The sequence below is a fragment of the Bubalus bubalis genome, chromosome 6, assembly GCF_019923935.1.
Source record: "Bubalus bubalis isolate 160015118507 breed Murrah chromosome 6, NDDB_SH_1, whole genome shotgun sequence".
NCBI lineage: Eukaryota > Metazoa > Chordata > Mammalia > Artiodactyla > Bovidae > Bubalus > Bubalus bubalis.
Window position 1 is genome coordinate 100,941,797 of NC_059162.1, and position 15,670 is coordinate 100,957,466.

The 15,670-nt window shown below is 45.5% G+C and overlaps 1 protein-coding gene and 1 non-coding gene across 3 annotated transcripts in view; one reads left to right on the plus strand and one right to left on the minus strand.

Moving 5' to 3' along the window:
* Window positions 1–1,827: 1,827 nt before the first annotated feature.
* LOC112585903 lies at window positions 1,828–1,943 on the plus strand. Its single transcript, XR_003110470.1, has one exon. It is a non-coding gene; the product is annotated as a U5 spliceosomal RNA (small nuclear RNA).
* Window positions 1,944–8,807: 6,864 nt separating this feature from the next.
* The window catches only part of ARMH1 (armadillo like helical domain containing 1), a 61,341-nt gene continuing 54,478 nt past the window's right edge, over window positions 8,808–15,670 (minus strand). For both annotated transcript variants that reach the window (XM_025288866.3, XM_025288868.3), the window contains exons 8-13: window positions 10,148–10,270; window positions 9,984–10,056; window positions 9,705–9,834; window positions 9,547–9,624; window positions 9,194–9,275; window positions 8,808–9,120 (exon numbers count right to left, since the gene is read on the minus strand). In XM_025288866.3, coding sequence (XP_025144651.2) covers window positions 9,002–9,120; window positions 9,194–9,275; window positions 9,547–9,624; window positions 9,705–9,834; window positions 9,984–10,056; window positions 10,148–10,270 — 605 coding nt within the window. In that variant the 3' untranslated portion in view covers window positions 8,808–9,001. The remainder of the gene's footprint in view (window positions 9,121–9,193; window positions 9,276–9,546; window positions 9,625–9,704; window positions 9,835–9,983; window positions 10,057–10,147; window positions 10,271–15,670) is intronic.

Genomic DNA, 15,670 nt, shown 5'->3' on the forward strand with positions numbered 1-15,670 from the left:
GTCTCATGGGGCCCAGCACATGGTCTGACACAGTGTTCCATACGTTTTTGTTGCATGAATGTATGAAAACAACTATGTTCAGTCATCTAAAAAATTCAGTTTTAATTTTTTAATTCAAGAGCAATTTTATTTGAGTATTAAAACAAAATCTAAAATAGAGACACAACAAGGATATACTGTATAACAGGGAATTATAGACATTATCTATAATCTATACTGGAGTATAATTTGGAAAAATACTGAATCAGTATGCTATCCACCTGAAACTAACATAATATTATAAATCAAATATACTTCAATAAACAAAAAAACAGGCATTCTGGTGCAGAGCCGAGCAGCGATGTGGTGCCGCTAGCACATTGGGCGCTCCAATCCCCCTCAAGGAGACCCTCAAGGAGAGGAAGAAATTCTCTTTCAAGAAACCTTTCAAACTGAATAGCCTGTCCTTCAAGAAAAATCGGAAGGAGGGTGAGGTGATTTGCCTCTTAACCCACACAGGAAGAGCAGAAGCAGGCAGAGATCTGGTACTTATAGCAAAGAAGGCACTGCCCAGGAAGGGAGGTTGCTGCCTCCCCTGTGAGCCAAGAGCCTGAGGTCCAAGGGGCAGAGGCTAATGCTGCCTCCAAAGGAGGAGACACAGAAGAGAAGGGCTCCAGGCCACAGAGCTCTCCACTGCCTTGGGGCCCTATACCATGGAGGAAACAGAATGAATAGCTGTTTCATTCTGGGGCACGTGGGTGAGCTCCAAACTGCAAAAGCTGTGCTGTCCTTGTGAGGTCACTGCCTGGACCCTGTGCCCTGGCTGCCTTCCTGTGCCCAGAAAGGAAGGAACTGTTGCCCCCTAGCCACATTCCCTCTCCTCCTCTCCCTCCTATGGATTCTCCCATCATCCATCTGGTCTTCCTCTTAAGGCCAGTTTAAGATGGTTCCTTGCAGTTACCCAAGTTAGGTTAGTGACGTGAAATGCTCCTAGCCCTAGCCCCACCTCCTTCCCTGTCCCCCCCAGGAAGAAGGCAGTTGCTGGTTTTCTTTCCCAATTCTTTCCAAGTAGGTTATGTTTGCTGCTCAAATCCCTGACCCAGATGTGGGGGTGCGTACACTCCCAAATCCTGAGTGTTCTGCCTTTCCTTGAGTTTTTAGACTAGTGACACCTGGGCTGAGGAGGATGCGGCCCCTGTCTAGGTTTTTATGTGTCTTAACTGAAGTTCAAACCTCCAGTTTGTGAATCAACTGTGTCTCTTTTTCTACTTGTATTAAACTCTGGGTTAGGGGAAGGTCCGTAACGTGAAACAATGTCTTGTCTTTTTCTTTTCTTCCCTCCCATTGTTGTCACTAACTTTTATTGGCCAAACCCCAGATTGGTACATTTCTTTTTCCTGACTGCTAAAACCATTTTCCCCCCTCTTGGTTTTACTGTAACATTTGGGAAAGGAATAGATGTTGTCCCTTAAAAAAAAGATAAAATCGAATTTTCTCGTTGGACCCCGCGTCTATACTCTGCCCATCTGGCTTCTGCTCCGCCCCCTAGTGGTGGCTCTAGACCGAGCCACCTAATGCCTTAAATTTTAAAGCATTTCCCGGTATGCGAAGTTGGTGAGTCAACTTCATTTACATACCCACAATGCATTGCATTCAGGATCGTGCCTACTTTAAAGGCTAGATCCTTTTTTTCCTTTTGATTTCTCTTCTACTTCTGAAAAATTAGGATATTTTAATAGAATTATCTGCGATGGCAGATACTTACTCACTTTTTCGGTGGGTATATAGTTACCATTGCTGTCTTAGGACTTATGGTTAACCTAGGACTGCGTGCCGGAACGCCATAGTATGCTCTGGTTTCTCTTCAGATCGTATAAATCTTTCGCCTTTTACTAAAGATTTCCGTGGAGAGGAACAATTCTGAGTTTTAAACCAATTTTTTGAGGCCTTGCTTTCGCGAGGCTTATGAGTTTGTTTAAAAATAGGCAATAATTTCTAGATGGTGTGTTGTATGATGAATTTTATGTGTTTGAAATGATGTACACGTTTATATGTTTTAGTTTAAGTTTTGTTTATCGTTTTAATAATCATTGTTATTTATCTACATTTCTATTTATGTTTCTTTAACTATTTAAGTTTAAGTGTATTTTTGTGTGTGGGGTATGGTTCATTGGTTGTAGTTAGGTGTTGTAAGGTGGTAGTGAGTCTTGAGAGAAGCGCTGTGAAGTATTTTTGGAGACAGAAACAGGCGGAGTGGCACAGTGGTCGTTGAAGAACTGTCAGTCTTGGTCCTTTACTCTAAGTGACCCGCCATGACCGCACAGTCATATACGACTGGAATACGTTATTAGAGTTATTTAAAAATGTTTGTTTTGTGAGGGTCACCAAACATAAACCTGGACGGTTTTTTGTGCCTGGAACGGGGCTTGGTACAGACAAGTCAGTCGTTCAATAGATGTTTGCTACCTGCGAAAAACCCGGTTAACCGGTTTTGTTTAGGTCTTGAGTTAAAATTCAGGCTTGGGCATACTGTTCACAAATAATTTTTACGGGGGGATACTTGAGCATGGCAGGCAGGCAAGACCCCACCCAGTATGGGGCTGTGGTTTCTAATTAATGCACTTGGTGTACGCTTTAAAAAAGAAAATCCTGGACGTTCCTTGATGGTCCAGTGGCTAGGGTTCCATGTTTTCTGTAGAGTGTACAGGTTTGATCGGTGGTTGTGGAACTAAGGTGTTGCAAGCTGTGTGGCACAACCGGAATAAAATAAATCCTCAAGATTATCTGTAATTTCCAGTTTTTATGCGGATCACAACAGCAAATTTAAAAAAAAAAGTAATTGCTATAAATTTGAACTTTAAAAATAGGCTTATACTACATGACAGTTGGGCTTCCCCATAGCTCAGTGGGTAAAGAATGTGCCTGAAATGCAGGAGACCTAGGTTCAATTCTCAGGTCAGGACGATCCCTTAGAGAAGGAAATGGCAACTCAGTCCAGTAGACTTGCCTGGAAAATCCCATGGACAGAGGAGCCTGGTAAGCTTCAGTCCATGGGGGTTGCAAGAGTTGGACCCAACTACAGGGCAAAGACTAACAGAGTTTTGCCAAGAAAATGCACTGGTCATAACAATCACCCTCATCCAACAACACAAGAGAAGACTCTATACATGGACATCACCAGATGGTCAACACCGAAATCAGATTGATTATATTCTTTGCAGCCAAAGATGGAGAAGCTCTATACAGTCAGCAAAAACAAGACCAGGAGCTGACTGTGGCTCAGACCATGAACTCCTTATTGCCAAATTCAGACTTAAATTGAAGAAAGTAGGGAAAACCATTAGACCATTCAGGTATGACCTAAATCAAATCCCTTATGATTATACAGTGGAAGTGAGAAATAGATTTAAGGGCCTAGATCTGATAGATAGACTGCCTGATGAACTATCAGGCATGAGGCTCATGACATTGTACAGGAGACAGGGATCAAGACCATTCCCATAGAAAAGAAATGCAAAAAAGCAAAATGGCTGTCTGGGGAGGCCTTACAAATAGCTGTGGAAAGAAGAGAAGCGAAAAGCAAAGGGGAAAAGGAAAGATATAAACATCTGAATGCAGAGTTCCAAAGAATAGCAAGAAGAGATAAGAAAGCCTTCTTCAGCAATCAATGCAAAGAAATAGAGGAAAAAAACAGAATGGAAAAGACTAGGGATTTCTTCAAGAAAATCAGAGATACCAAAGGAACATTTCATGCAAAGATGAGCTCGATAAATGACAGAAATGGTATGGACCTAACAGAAGCAGAAGATATTAAGAAGAGGTGGCAAGAATACACAGAAGAACTGCACAAAAAAGATCTTTACGACCCAGATAATCACGATGGTGTGATCACTGACCTAGAGCCAGACATCCTGGAATGTGAAGTCAAGTGGGCCTTAGAAAGCATCACTACGAACAAAGCTAGTGGAGGTGATGGAATTCCAGTTGAGCTATTCCAATTCCTGAAAGATGATGCTGTCAAAGTGCTGCACTCAATATGCCAGCAAATTTGGAAAACTCAGTGGTGGCCACAGGACGGGAGAAGGTCAGTTTTCATTCCAATCCCAAAGAAAGGCAATGCCAAAGAATGCTCAAACTACCGCACAATTGCACTCATTTCACATGCTAGTAAAGTAATGCTCAAAATTCTCCAAGCCAGGCTTCAGCAATATGTGAACCGTGAACTTTCTGATGTTCAAGCTGGTTTTAGAAAAGGCAGAGGAACCAGAGATCAAATTGCCAACATCCACTGGATCATGGAAAAAGCAAGAGAGTTCCAGAAAAACATCTATTTCTGCTTTATGGACTATGCCAAAGCCTTTGACTGTGTGGATCACAATAAACTGTGGAAAATCCTGAAAGAGATGGGAATACCAGATCACCTGACCTGCCTCTTGAGAAATTTGTATGCAGGTCAGGAAGCAACAGTTAGAACTGGACATGGAACAACAGACTGGTTCCAAATAGGACAAGGAGTTCGTCAAGGCTGTATATTGTCACCCCGTTTATTTAACTTATATGCAGAGTACATCATGAGAAACACTGGACTGGAAGAAACACAAGCTGAAATCAAGATTGCCGGGAGAAATATCAATAACCTCAGATATGCAGATGACACCACCCTTATGGCAGAAAGTGAAGAGGAACTCAAAAGCCTCTTGATGAAAGTGAAAGAGGAGAGTGAAAAAGTTGGCTTAAAGCTCAACATTCAGAAAACGAAGATCATGGCATCCGGTCCCACCACTTCATGGGAAATAGATGGGGAAACAGTGGAAACAGTGTCAGACTTTATTTTTCTGGGCTCCAAAATCACTGCAGATGGTGACTGCAGCCATGAAATTAAGACACTTACTCCTTGGAAGGAAAGTTATGACCAACCTAGATAGCATATTCAAAAGCAGAGACATTACTTTGCCAACAAAGGTCCGTCTAGTCAAGGCTATGGTTTTTCCTGTGGTCATGTATGGATGTGAGAGTTGGACTATGAAGAAGGCTGAGTGCCAAAGAATTGATGCTTTTGAACTGTGGTGTTGGAGAAGACTCTTGAGAGTCCCTTGGACTGCAAGGAGATCCAACCAGTCCATTCTGAAGGAGATCAGCCCTGGGATTTCTTTGGAAGGAATGATGCTAAAGCTGAAACTCCAGTACTTTGGCCACCTCATTCGAAGAGTTGATTCATTGGAAAAGACCCTGATGCTGGGAGGGATTGGGGGCAGGAGGAGAAGGGGACGACAGAGGATGAGATGGCTGGATGGCATCACTGACTTGATGGACGTGAGTCTGAGTGAACTCCGGGAGTTGGTGATGGACAGGGAGGCCTGGCGTGCTGCGATTCATGGGGTCGCAAATAGTTGGACACGACTGAGCAACTGATCTGATCTGAAGCCACTGTCACCGACCATATGACAATCAAATGCAATAGTGAAGTCAGTCGTGTCTGACTCTTTGCGACCCCATGGACTGTAGCCTACAACTTCTCTGTCCATGGGATTTTCCAGGCAAGAGTACTGGAGTGGGTTGCCATTTCCTTCTCCAGGGGATCTTCCTGACCCAGGGATTGAACCCAGATCTTCCACCTTGCAGGCAGACGCTTTACCGTCTGAGCCACCAGGGAAGTTCCACTCAAATGCAATACATTAATACAAATCTTAACTGGATCCTGAACAAAAAACAAAATTATAGTTCTGGAGGTCAGAGGTCTAGAATTAAGGTGTTGACAGGGGTGCATTCTTTCTAGAAGCTTGGGAAGTTGGGGGAAGAATCTGTATCTTTGCCTTTAGAAAGCTGCCTTCATTCCTTGGCCTGTGCCATCTTCCAGGCATTACTCTAAACCTCTTGCTTCTGTTATGTCATCTCCTAACTAACCGGGAGTTGGTGATGGACAGGGAGGCCTGGCGTGCTGCGATTCATGGGGTCGCAAAGAGTCGGACACGACTGAGCGACTGAACTGAACTGAACTGAACTGGGACCCACCTAGATAATCCAGGAGAATCTTCCCATCTCAAGATCCTTAATCACACCTGCAAAATTCCTTTTACCACATGAAGTAACACATTTACAGGTTCTTGGGAGGAGGATGTAGGTACATTTGGAAGCCATTAGACTACCACAATAATGATACAGTAATTATGTAGGAGGATGTCCTTATGCTTAGTAGAAACATAATGTGAAGTTTTTAGTAGTCAAATTTTTAGTTGTCAAATGTCATATCTGAAGCTTCCAAATAGCCCAGTAAATAAAAGAAAATGTGTCAAAGGGTATAGGTATTCACTGTATTATTCTTTCAACTTTTTTTGGTAATTTTGAACTTTTGAAAGTTAAAAGTTGGGGGGGAATAAATGTGTATATTAATAAATTTCATGTAATGTATATTTGTTTTAGATATTTGTAGTGTACTTAAGATTTCATTTAAAAACATTCCATTGTTATTAAACTATTATACCAGAGTTTTAGATTTTTTCCTGTATTTTTTTTGATTTTCTAATTATTACAATTTCCAAAAATTTCTGGGGTACTGTTTTTAAAATAATTCTATAGGAGGAAAGGCTATTTCAAGACTAAAAACAGTAAGAATGACTTGACACCAAAGGACAGGACATGTCTTTAAAATAGGAAATTCATTTAGCTTTAAGGAAAACATGCTGGATATTTTGTTAACTTTTCTTTCCTCTCTCTGCCCAAATAGAGGAAGTGGAGGCTCAAAATCCCAGTTAGGGGTAAGGCTAAGCAGCCTTTGACCGACAACATCCGGGCCAGTGATGCCCTCTCGTGGCATCCTAAAGAATTACTGCCATCTGATTTCATTTCCTCTGACCTTGAGGGACAATTCCCTCACAGTAACTCAGTAATTCATTCTTGTGTGCCAGGCACTATTCTCAACATTTGGGAAATATAAGTAATGAAAACAAATATTCCTGCCCTACTGGAGCTTACATTCAGGTGGGGAGACAGATAATAAAAAAAAATAAGTGATATGAAATATACAGGTGAGTAGCAGGGGTTAGGGATTAGAGTACAGGGACTGGTAGTATGGGATGCAACTTAAAAAAAAAAATAGTAACCCTCTTTGAGAAGCTGACTTTTGTGTAAAGAAAGTGAAGAAATCAGCCATGCAGATACTTGGGGTGAGAGTTCTAGGAACAGAACCTCTCTCAAGTGTTCAGCAGAAAAGCTTGCACAAAAGTCCTAAATCATGAGCCTGTTTGTCATTTTCAAGAACCACACACTGCCAATGCAGGAGACACAGATTCAATCCCTGGTTCAGAAAGATCCCACATGCCCCTGAGCAACTAAACTTGTGTGCCACAACTATGCAGCCTATGCTGTAAGGCCTTGGAACAGCAACTACTGAGCCCATGTGCAAAAACTACTGAAGTCCTAGAGCCTGTGATCTGCAACAAGAGAAGCCACTGCAGTGAGAAGCCTCAAGATTGGAGAGTAGCCCCTGCTAAAATAATGTCTTAGGAGATAACCTTCCTTCTTGATCTTGTAAGGGGCCATGATGACCCAGGACCCACTACTTGCATTGTAGGCATGAATGGCATTGTATACATCATTCAATTTGAGCCTTCTATCTCAAAAGGAGAAGGCGATGGCACCCCACTCCAGTACTCTTGCCTGGAAAATCCCATGGATGGAGGAGCCTGGTAGGCTGCAGTCCATGGGGTCTCGAAGAGTCGGACACGACTGAGCGACTTCACTTGCACTTTTCACTTTCCTGCACTGGAGAAGGAAATGGCAACCCACTCCAGTGTTCTTGCCTGGAGAATCCCAGGGACGGGGGAGCCTGGTGGGCTGCCGTCTATGGGGTCGCATAGAGTCGGACACGACTGAAGCGACTTAGCAGCAGTCTCAAAAACTTATATAACTGAGCTTTTACCTCTAACAAGCAGAACAGTTCTCAGAGCTTTCTGAGAGGCTGTCCCCAGTTTATAATCCTCAGTTTGGCTAGAATAAAACTTTCCATTTCTTCTTAGATCTACTGATTAAATTTTTCGTTGACAACAAAATGAGGTGGAAATGTTTAGCTGGAAAGAGAAATATGGGAGTCATTGTATATAAGTGGTATTTAAAGTGATAGAGGGACTTCCCAGGCAGTCCAGTGGTTAAGATTCCATGCTTCTACTGCAGGAGGCACGGGTTCTAACCCTGGTCAGGGAATGCCTCATGACATGGCCCCAAAAAATTAAATTAAAAATAAATACATAAATACAAGTTAAAAAAATAAAATGATGGAATCACCAGGGTATAAATATAGAGAAGAGGCTCAAGGTCAAAGTCCTGCCTCCCTGCACCTTGAAGGAAGATGGGTTGAAAATGAGGAATCCATAAAAATGCTTCCCAGGTGGCTCAGTGGTAAAGAATCCACTTGGGTTCAATCCCTGGGTTGGGAAGATCTCCTGGAGGAGGAAATGGCAACCCTCTCCAGTATTCTTGCCTGGGTAATCCCATGGAAAGAGGAACCTGGCATGGACTACAGGTCATGGGATCGAAAAGAGTTGGACATGACTGAGCCTGCATGCATGATCAATCAGCAAAGAGAATGAACGAAAGCAACCAGAGCAGCAGGAGCGAACCCAGGTGGGTGTGGTGTCCTGGAGGTGAGAGTGCAGGGGCCAGTAGGGACTGGAGGTGAGGCCCACTCCTCACACTACTTCCTTGAATCTTCTAGGAGGTTGGTGGTCCTTCCCTTCTGACCAGCTTTTTTCCTTGATGAGCAGAGGCACACTTGTCCATCATCACAGCTCTCACTGGATCTCCCTCTACCCTCCACACATGGACACCAGACAGACAGCAAGACTTGTTTATTGAAGACTTCCCAGCAGGCTCGCTCTCTCCCCCACTGGAAGGCAGAACCCCCAGCTTCCCACCGAGGCCAAGAGGAGTCAACAGGAGCTTGGCTGTGACTCCTCCCTTCTGCCAGGCTTCCCCGCCACACAGCCTTGGCTTCCTGGCTTGCCCCCGAGGCGCCTTTTTCCTCCTCTTACTCCTTTTCTTCCACGTCCTCCTTCCGGAAGTGTGTAATGTAGGCCACCTGATCCTCATTAGGATGCCCAAAGTAAAAGCTCATGTTGCTGTAGGAGAGGCCGCTGAGGTGCAGCACTGGAGGCAGGAGATGAGCCTGAGACTGGGTGCCGCTGCCCCTCTGGCCCAGGCCCCCTGGCTCCCCACTCACCTCTGGTGACATTGACTTTGTTGGCCGCCAAGATGTCCGCCTGAATGCTATCTATATTCATGTACAGATTCTCGGCATTGCTCTGGGGACAGAAGCAAGGGAAACCTGGCTAGATGCCAAGGCAGCCTGGACTTGGAGTTGGGCGTGGGCAGAGGGAGGCTGCAGGCTGCAGTCAGGCTCTTAGCCTGACAGGATGGGCCGGAAAGGGAACGGAAGAGTGCCAGGTGGCGAAGCCCAAGCAGGGCAGTCCCTTCTGTCGCCCGCCCCAGCCAGATCTTGTGTGGGGTGTCCATGGGGGTGGGGGGAGGGCGTGAGCTGCGGCAGGCGCAGGGCCACTGTTTTGTCCCACTTACTAGGAAGAGCTTGTAGAGTTCCTCGCCCATGGTCTTGCGAACGTGCTCCTCCACCACCGGGAACAGCTGCACGAAGTACTGCGGTGGGCGGGCGGGGGTGGGGAGTGACTGCAGCGCTCGCGCGCAGTGCCCGCCCGCCGCCCCGCCGCCCCGCGCACCTCCAGCGTGAGGCTGGCCTGCCGCTGGCTGTTGCTGTGATCCGTGTTGCCCATGGCGGCCATCAGGCTGTGTACCACTCTCAGGTGCAGCATCTCCTCGGCCAGGGTCGTGTTGTGGCGCGCCAGGACCCTGGGCGGGGGTGGAGTGGTTGGGGGTGGGGGTGGGATTCGGGCTGCGGTGGTAGGGTGGGACCCTTGGGCGGCCGGAGCCCTTCCCCAGCGCGCGGGCAGCGCTTAGCCCGGCTTGCCGCATCCGCCCACCACCTGCGGCCCGCTTACCCGATGGCCTTGGCGGCCGCGGCCTGCTGCAAAAACAGCGGCAGGTGGGCGGTGAGCTCGAGGACCGACGAGTCTAGAGGAGGGGGTGGCCGTGAGACTGGGAGGAACCTGCTTCTCCCTCCTGCCCCGCCGGTGGCCACCCCCTAATCGGAGCGGATCCCTACCGCTGACGATCTGGGACTGCAGTTTGCTGGTCTCCTTGAAGGACGGTATGAGTAGCGCTACGAGGCCCTTGAGCAGCGCTGGGCACACGTCGTAGTTGACCAGGTCCTTGATCAGCTCGATGGCTGGGGAAGGCAGAGGCGCTGGAGAGGCCGGCCGCTCCACTTCCCACCCCGGCAAGGAAGCACCCTCCCCCTTCTTTATCGACCTTTCGTAGCACCTCTTTCTGGCCAACAATGTGCCAGGCGTGGGGACAGCTGGCCCTGCCCTCCTGGAACTGGGGGTTAAAGAGGAGAGGGAGGAGGGGGCCGAGGTCTCCCGGGATTCACAGAAGCAGCTAGAGCGGGAAGAGGAAGGCTTTGAGGCTTAGAGGCTGAAAAAGCTGAAGGCCGCGCAGAGGCAGGGCTGCCTTCCGCCTTTGAGGAATCTAGTAGGTTTTGTGGCGGAGGGAGGGGTCGGGTCTTCAGAGGGAGACAGGATGGGGAAAGACAGGGGGTGAGAAGGAGACAGAGCAGGTGGCTGGGGATGTGTGGCAGAAAATGAGAAAAGAGACAAGGCTGACAGAAGTTTAGAGAAACTTGGAGTTTCTGACGAACCCTGGTCGAGGCCTTGTTTGCCCAGGCTCTGTGCTGAGCGCTCTCGGTATCCCGCTGCCGGTATCGGGACCGACGAGGTCCGCTTTGCATCAGTACAATTGTAATCCCCATTTTACATTTGAGGGGATGAGGCACAGAGGGGTAAAGCACTTGCTTAGGGTACCACAGCTAGGAAGTGGTGGAAAAAGGAGGGAAAGATTGGGTTAGGAAGGAGGAAGGGGACTAGACTTTATTGAGGGGATTTTCTGCAGCTACTTCCCAGTCATTCCAGCTTTAACTCAGCCTTTCGGCCAATCTGCATAGGAAGCCTACTGTGCCCCAGACCGGTTTGGTGACAAGGGCTGTAAACTGGGTCCGTGGGCTGTGGGAATACCTGGGAAGATGGCGGAGGGCGGAATATTTTTGTAAGAAGGAGGAACCAGAGGAAGACAGAGCTGGATGGTAATGCGGTGGTACACGGGATAAACACGGCGGGTGGGGTGGGGTGCGGCGCGGCTTGCGGCGTGGAAGACAGAAAGGCGCTCTCCCTCAGCTTGAGAGTCAGTGCCACCAGTCTCTCTCTTCACTTACTCCGAGGGGCAAAGTTGTTTCCCTGATTAGCTTATTTGCATATCAAAATGCAACGTTATATTATGTTTTAATAACTAAAGTTACCCGTTTTATTTTCTTGTTAGGACATCTTACCCAGTAAGGACATGGTGATGGTGATGGTTTAGTCGCTAAGTCGTGTCCGACTCTTGCGACCCCGTGGACTGGAGCCCGCCAGGCTTCTCTGTCCGTGGGATTTTCCAGGGAAGAATACTGGAGTAGGGTGCCATTTCCTTCTCCAGGGGAATCTTCCGGACCCAGGAATGGAACCCGGGTCTCCTGCATTGCAGGCTGATTCCTGCATTGGAGGCGGATTCTTTACTGACAGTTACCAGGGAAGTAAGAACATATTTAGGGATAATTCTCTACAATGGAAGAAAGACTTTTGTTGGTAGGTGCAAAGGCACCACAGGTCATAAGGGAGTATCTGGGAGAATGAGCACTGATGGTAGAGAAATACATGCTTTCGTGGTTCACTTTCTCTTCTGGTTACCTTTTGTGTCTTAGCAAAGACTTCTGTGAAGAAGAACGATTGAGACTGGTGGTGTGATCTTTTGAGGTTTTACTTATTTGAAGCTAAATATGTAGACTTTGTGGACTTCCTAGGTAGCTGAGCGGTAAGGAATCTCCCTGCCAAGGAGACAGTTTCAGTCCCTGGGTGGGTAAAATCTCCTGGAAAAGGAAATTCTCTTGCCTGGAAAATCCCGTGGACAGAGGAGCCTGGTGGGCTACATAGTCCATGGAGTCACAAAAGAGTCGGACTCAGCAACTGAACAACAACAATTCCTGATGTGTAGAAATACAAGTAGGTTCTGAAAAGTAGAAGGTAGGACCAACTTGCATTAGAAGGCAGTTTCAAGTTTAAGCTCTAGGTTGGGAAATAGGCTGTCTGGTTCCCTGCCCCAGCTGTTAAGTGAGGCTCTACAGAAATTATTGGGTTTCCCTGATAGCTCAGTTGGTAAAGAATCCGCCTGCAATGCAGGAGACCCCAGTTCAATTCCTGGGTTGGGCAGATTCGCTGGAGAAGGGACAGGCTACCAACTCTAGTACTCTGGCCTGGAGAATTTCATGGACTGTATAATCCATAGGGTCGCAGAGTCAGACACAACTGAGCGACTTTTTTACTTTTCTTTTTTTCTACAGAAATTATATAGCACGCTTACTTGTGAACATAGGTGCAAAAATTCTTCACAAAATATTAGCAAATTGAATCCAGCAGTATGTAAAAAGAATAACATGCCATCTGGGAAAGCACATATATCATCTTCATAGAAAAAAAAAAGTTTGACAAAATTAAATCTCAATCTGATAAGAGCTATCTATAGAAAGCTATAACAAGCGTCATACCTAATAGATGAAACATTGGAAACTTTCCCTTTTGGATGAGAAATAAGGCAACCTCCCACACTTTCCTCTCCAGGAAATCTTTAGTAAAGAGTAAAAGATAAATCATCTGAAGAGAAACCAGAGTACACTTAGCTACATTTGTTTTCTTAACTGATTATAATTCTCCAAGACTGCTATCTATTTCTGTACTATGGCCACTCCTCCAGGAAAATCTGTAAAAGAGAATTTTGGAAAAGATGTACTATCTTTTTCTAATCTTTGGAAGAATTTGTGTAAACCTAGAAATTTTTTTGTTGAATGTTTGATAGAATTCTCTGAAGCTTCTGATCCTATGGAAAAATTAATTACTGATTAATTTTCTTTAACAGCTAGAGGGCTATTTGGGTTTTCTACTTCTAAGTCTGTTTTAGTAAATTTTATTTTCTAGCTGTTTTCATCTAAATTTTCAAACATATTGAAAGAAGTTTTCATTATATCATTAAAAATCATTTTAATGAATGTACCATCTATAACGATGTCACCTTTTAAATTCTTAGTATTGATATTATGGGTTTTCTTTTTTTTTTTTTTGTATCAGTTCCCTTTGCCCTCATATAGCATGGAAGTAACACAGATGGATTTCATTACAAAGAGGAATCCTGATTTCAGAGAACTTGAATGCTATATAGCAGTCAGCAAGCATGCCTGCCCTTTGCTATAAAGGGAGAAACTATATTTTCCAAAGCTGTTTGCCAAACAAACATCCTTGAAAATGTAGTCTGGAATGAAGAGCATTAAGTATGTCATTTACAGTATATGCAGAAATGTCAAAGACCTGTCTCTATGGGAATTGTCTCCTAGGATTATTTTTCTTTTGCTAGAAGTAATCCTTTAGCAGACATACTGCTCTGTTCCTGAATTTCCAGGGAAAGCATTCAGTCTTTCTTTATTAAGTATAATGTTAGCTGTAGATTTTTTTTTTTCCTGGTAGATGCCTTTTATCAAGTTGGGAAGTTCTTCTCTCTCTCTCTTCCCTCCCCCCTTTTTTTTTCGGTCATGCCATGTGGCTTGCAGGATCTTAGTTCCCCAACCAGGAATTAAACCCAGGCCCTTGGAAATGAAAGTGTGGAGTCCTAACCACTGTCCTGCCAGGGAATACCCAGGGAAGCTCTTCTCTAGTCCTATTTTTCTGAGAATTTTTAATTACAAATGAGTGTTGAATTTTGTCACATGCATTTTCTGCACTGATTGATCTAATAATGTGATTTTTCTTCTTTAGCCTGTTAACTTGGTAGAGTAAATTGGTTGATTTTGGGATATCAAACCAGCCTTGCATTGTTGGAATAAACCTTACTTGGTCTCAGCCTGTTTTTCCCAATCACAGAATCAAAGAATTATCCTCCCAGGAGTAAAATTCTCAAGGATGTCTGGTGCTACCTCTTCCAGTTCTTGACAGTCTGGGGGCAGGCCTTCTGGGGCAGCCCTTTTCCCTTGTGGGCCAACCTGATTCAGAAACAGCTGGCCACTGCTTCTGCACTTTCTCTTGCATCCAGTTCTACTGAAGAAGCCCTTGCAATCCCAGCTAGGCTTCACTCCAACCTCTGATTACTCAGGTATGGTTCTAATTTAGGATCAGAGATAGCAACCGTGTGAAGGGAAAGCCACCAGCACACTGAGCCTCCCTGGATTCCCCCAAATACTTTTCCACTTGGGCAAAAATGAAGCCTGGCATGCCTCTGGATACTTGACAGCTCTAGCCTAGTGCCACAATCCCCAAGTCTTTCTCACTTGTTCTTTTATTGTTTGGTCATGAAACCTTTTCTTCCTTTTTCTTGAATTAGTGCTGCTTGGTTTTGGGGGTCTGAGTAGTTATTTCCTCCTTATATCTGACTACAGGGGCCTGGTCAGCTACAGCACAGCTCTTAGTACTAGCTGGGTACTTGTCAGGCACGAGCTGGTGGCACCTTAGTGCCAGGATGCCCTGGAAAAACTGTCTCCCTGTACCTCAGAGAGTTCTTCCTGCATCAGGAAGTGATTCGGTGAACATTCAGGGTAAAAATGAATAGATGAAGATATTTCAGTGACGTTTCCCTGACCAACAATGGCATTCTCCACCCACGTGGGACCAAGCACTTCAGGAGACAAACATCTGGTTCTGTCTGTTCACTTTACACCAATGCTTGAGGCTTAATTGATTAAGTAGCTGCTCCTTGATTATGCATGTAGATCCTTTACAAAATAAAATTTTATTTACTGAATCACTTTTGATTGTTTTAAATTTCACAGCTGTCACTGTGTACACCCAAAGTGGAAGTGCTAGTTCCTGCCCAAATGTCTCCTAAAGAACCACAGCCAGTTACAACTCTATACCCTGTGCTAATTACTCATTGTATCAGACTCATTCAGAAAGCAGAAGGAACAGGAGACCTTTGGCAGCTTTGCCTGAAGCCTATGGTGCTGACAACATCCAACTGGCCTAAACTGAAGCTGCCGTGGATTTATTCACTGGTTGATTCATTCATCTAACAAAACACTTCTTGAACATCTTCTCTGTGCCAGATACCTGTGCTAGGGTTATCAGGAGGCCTAAGATACAATCCCTGCCCTCAGGGATGACAGTTCAATGGGGAGTACCAGTAAAGAAACTGGCATTTATGATGTGTTAACAGAGCCATGGGAACAGCTGGGCTGGTGTGAGGGCATGTTGAGGGGGTGGAGAAGGTGGCAGTGAACTAGCAAGGCCATGAGGAGACAAGAAGGAAGGAAGAATGTGGCGGGTGCCATGTTGGATAGTGTGTGCCACCCTGGTGGCCAGGCAAGCTGGGAGGTGTGGCTGGCACACAGGGTGCTAGATCATTGAGTGAGAGCCAAGGCTGTGAGATGGGTGGTAGAGCTAAGACAAGCCATCCTCAGCTTTTGGAGGCTTTGCATGCACCCACCACCCTATAGAGCAGATGTTTTCTCATTTTTCATTTCAGAGAAGACTGAAGACTCAGAAATATTGACAAGCTTGCC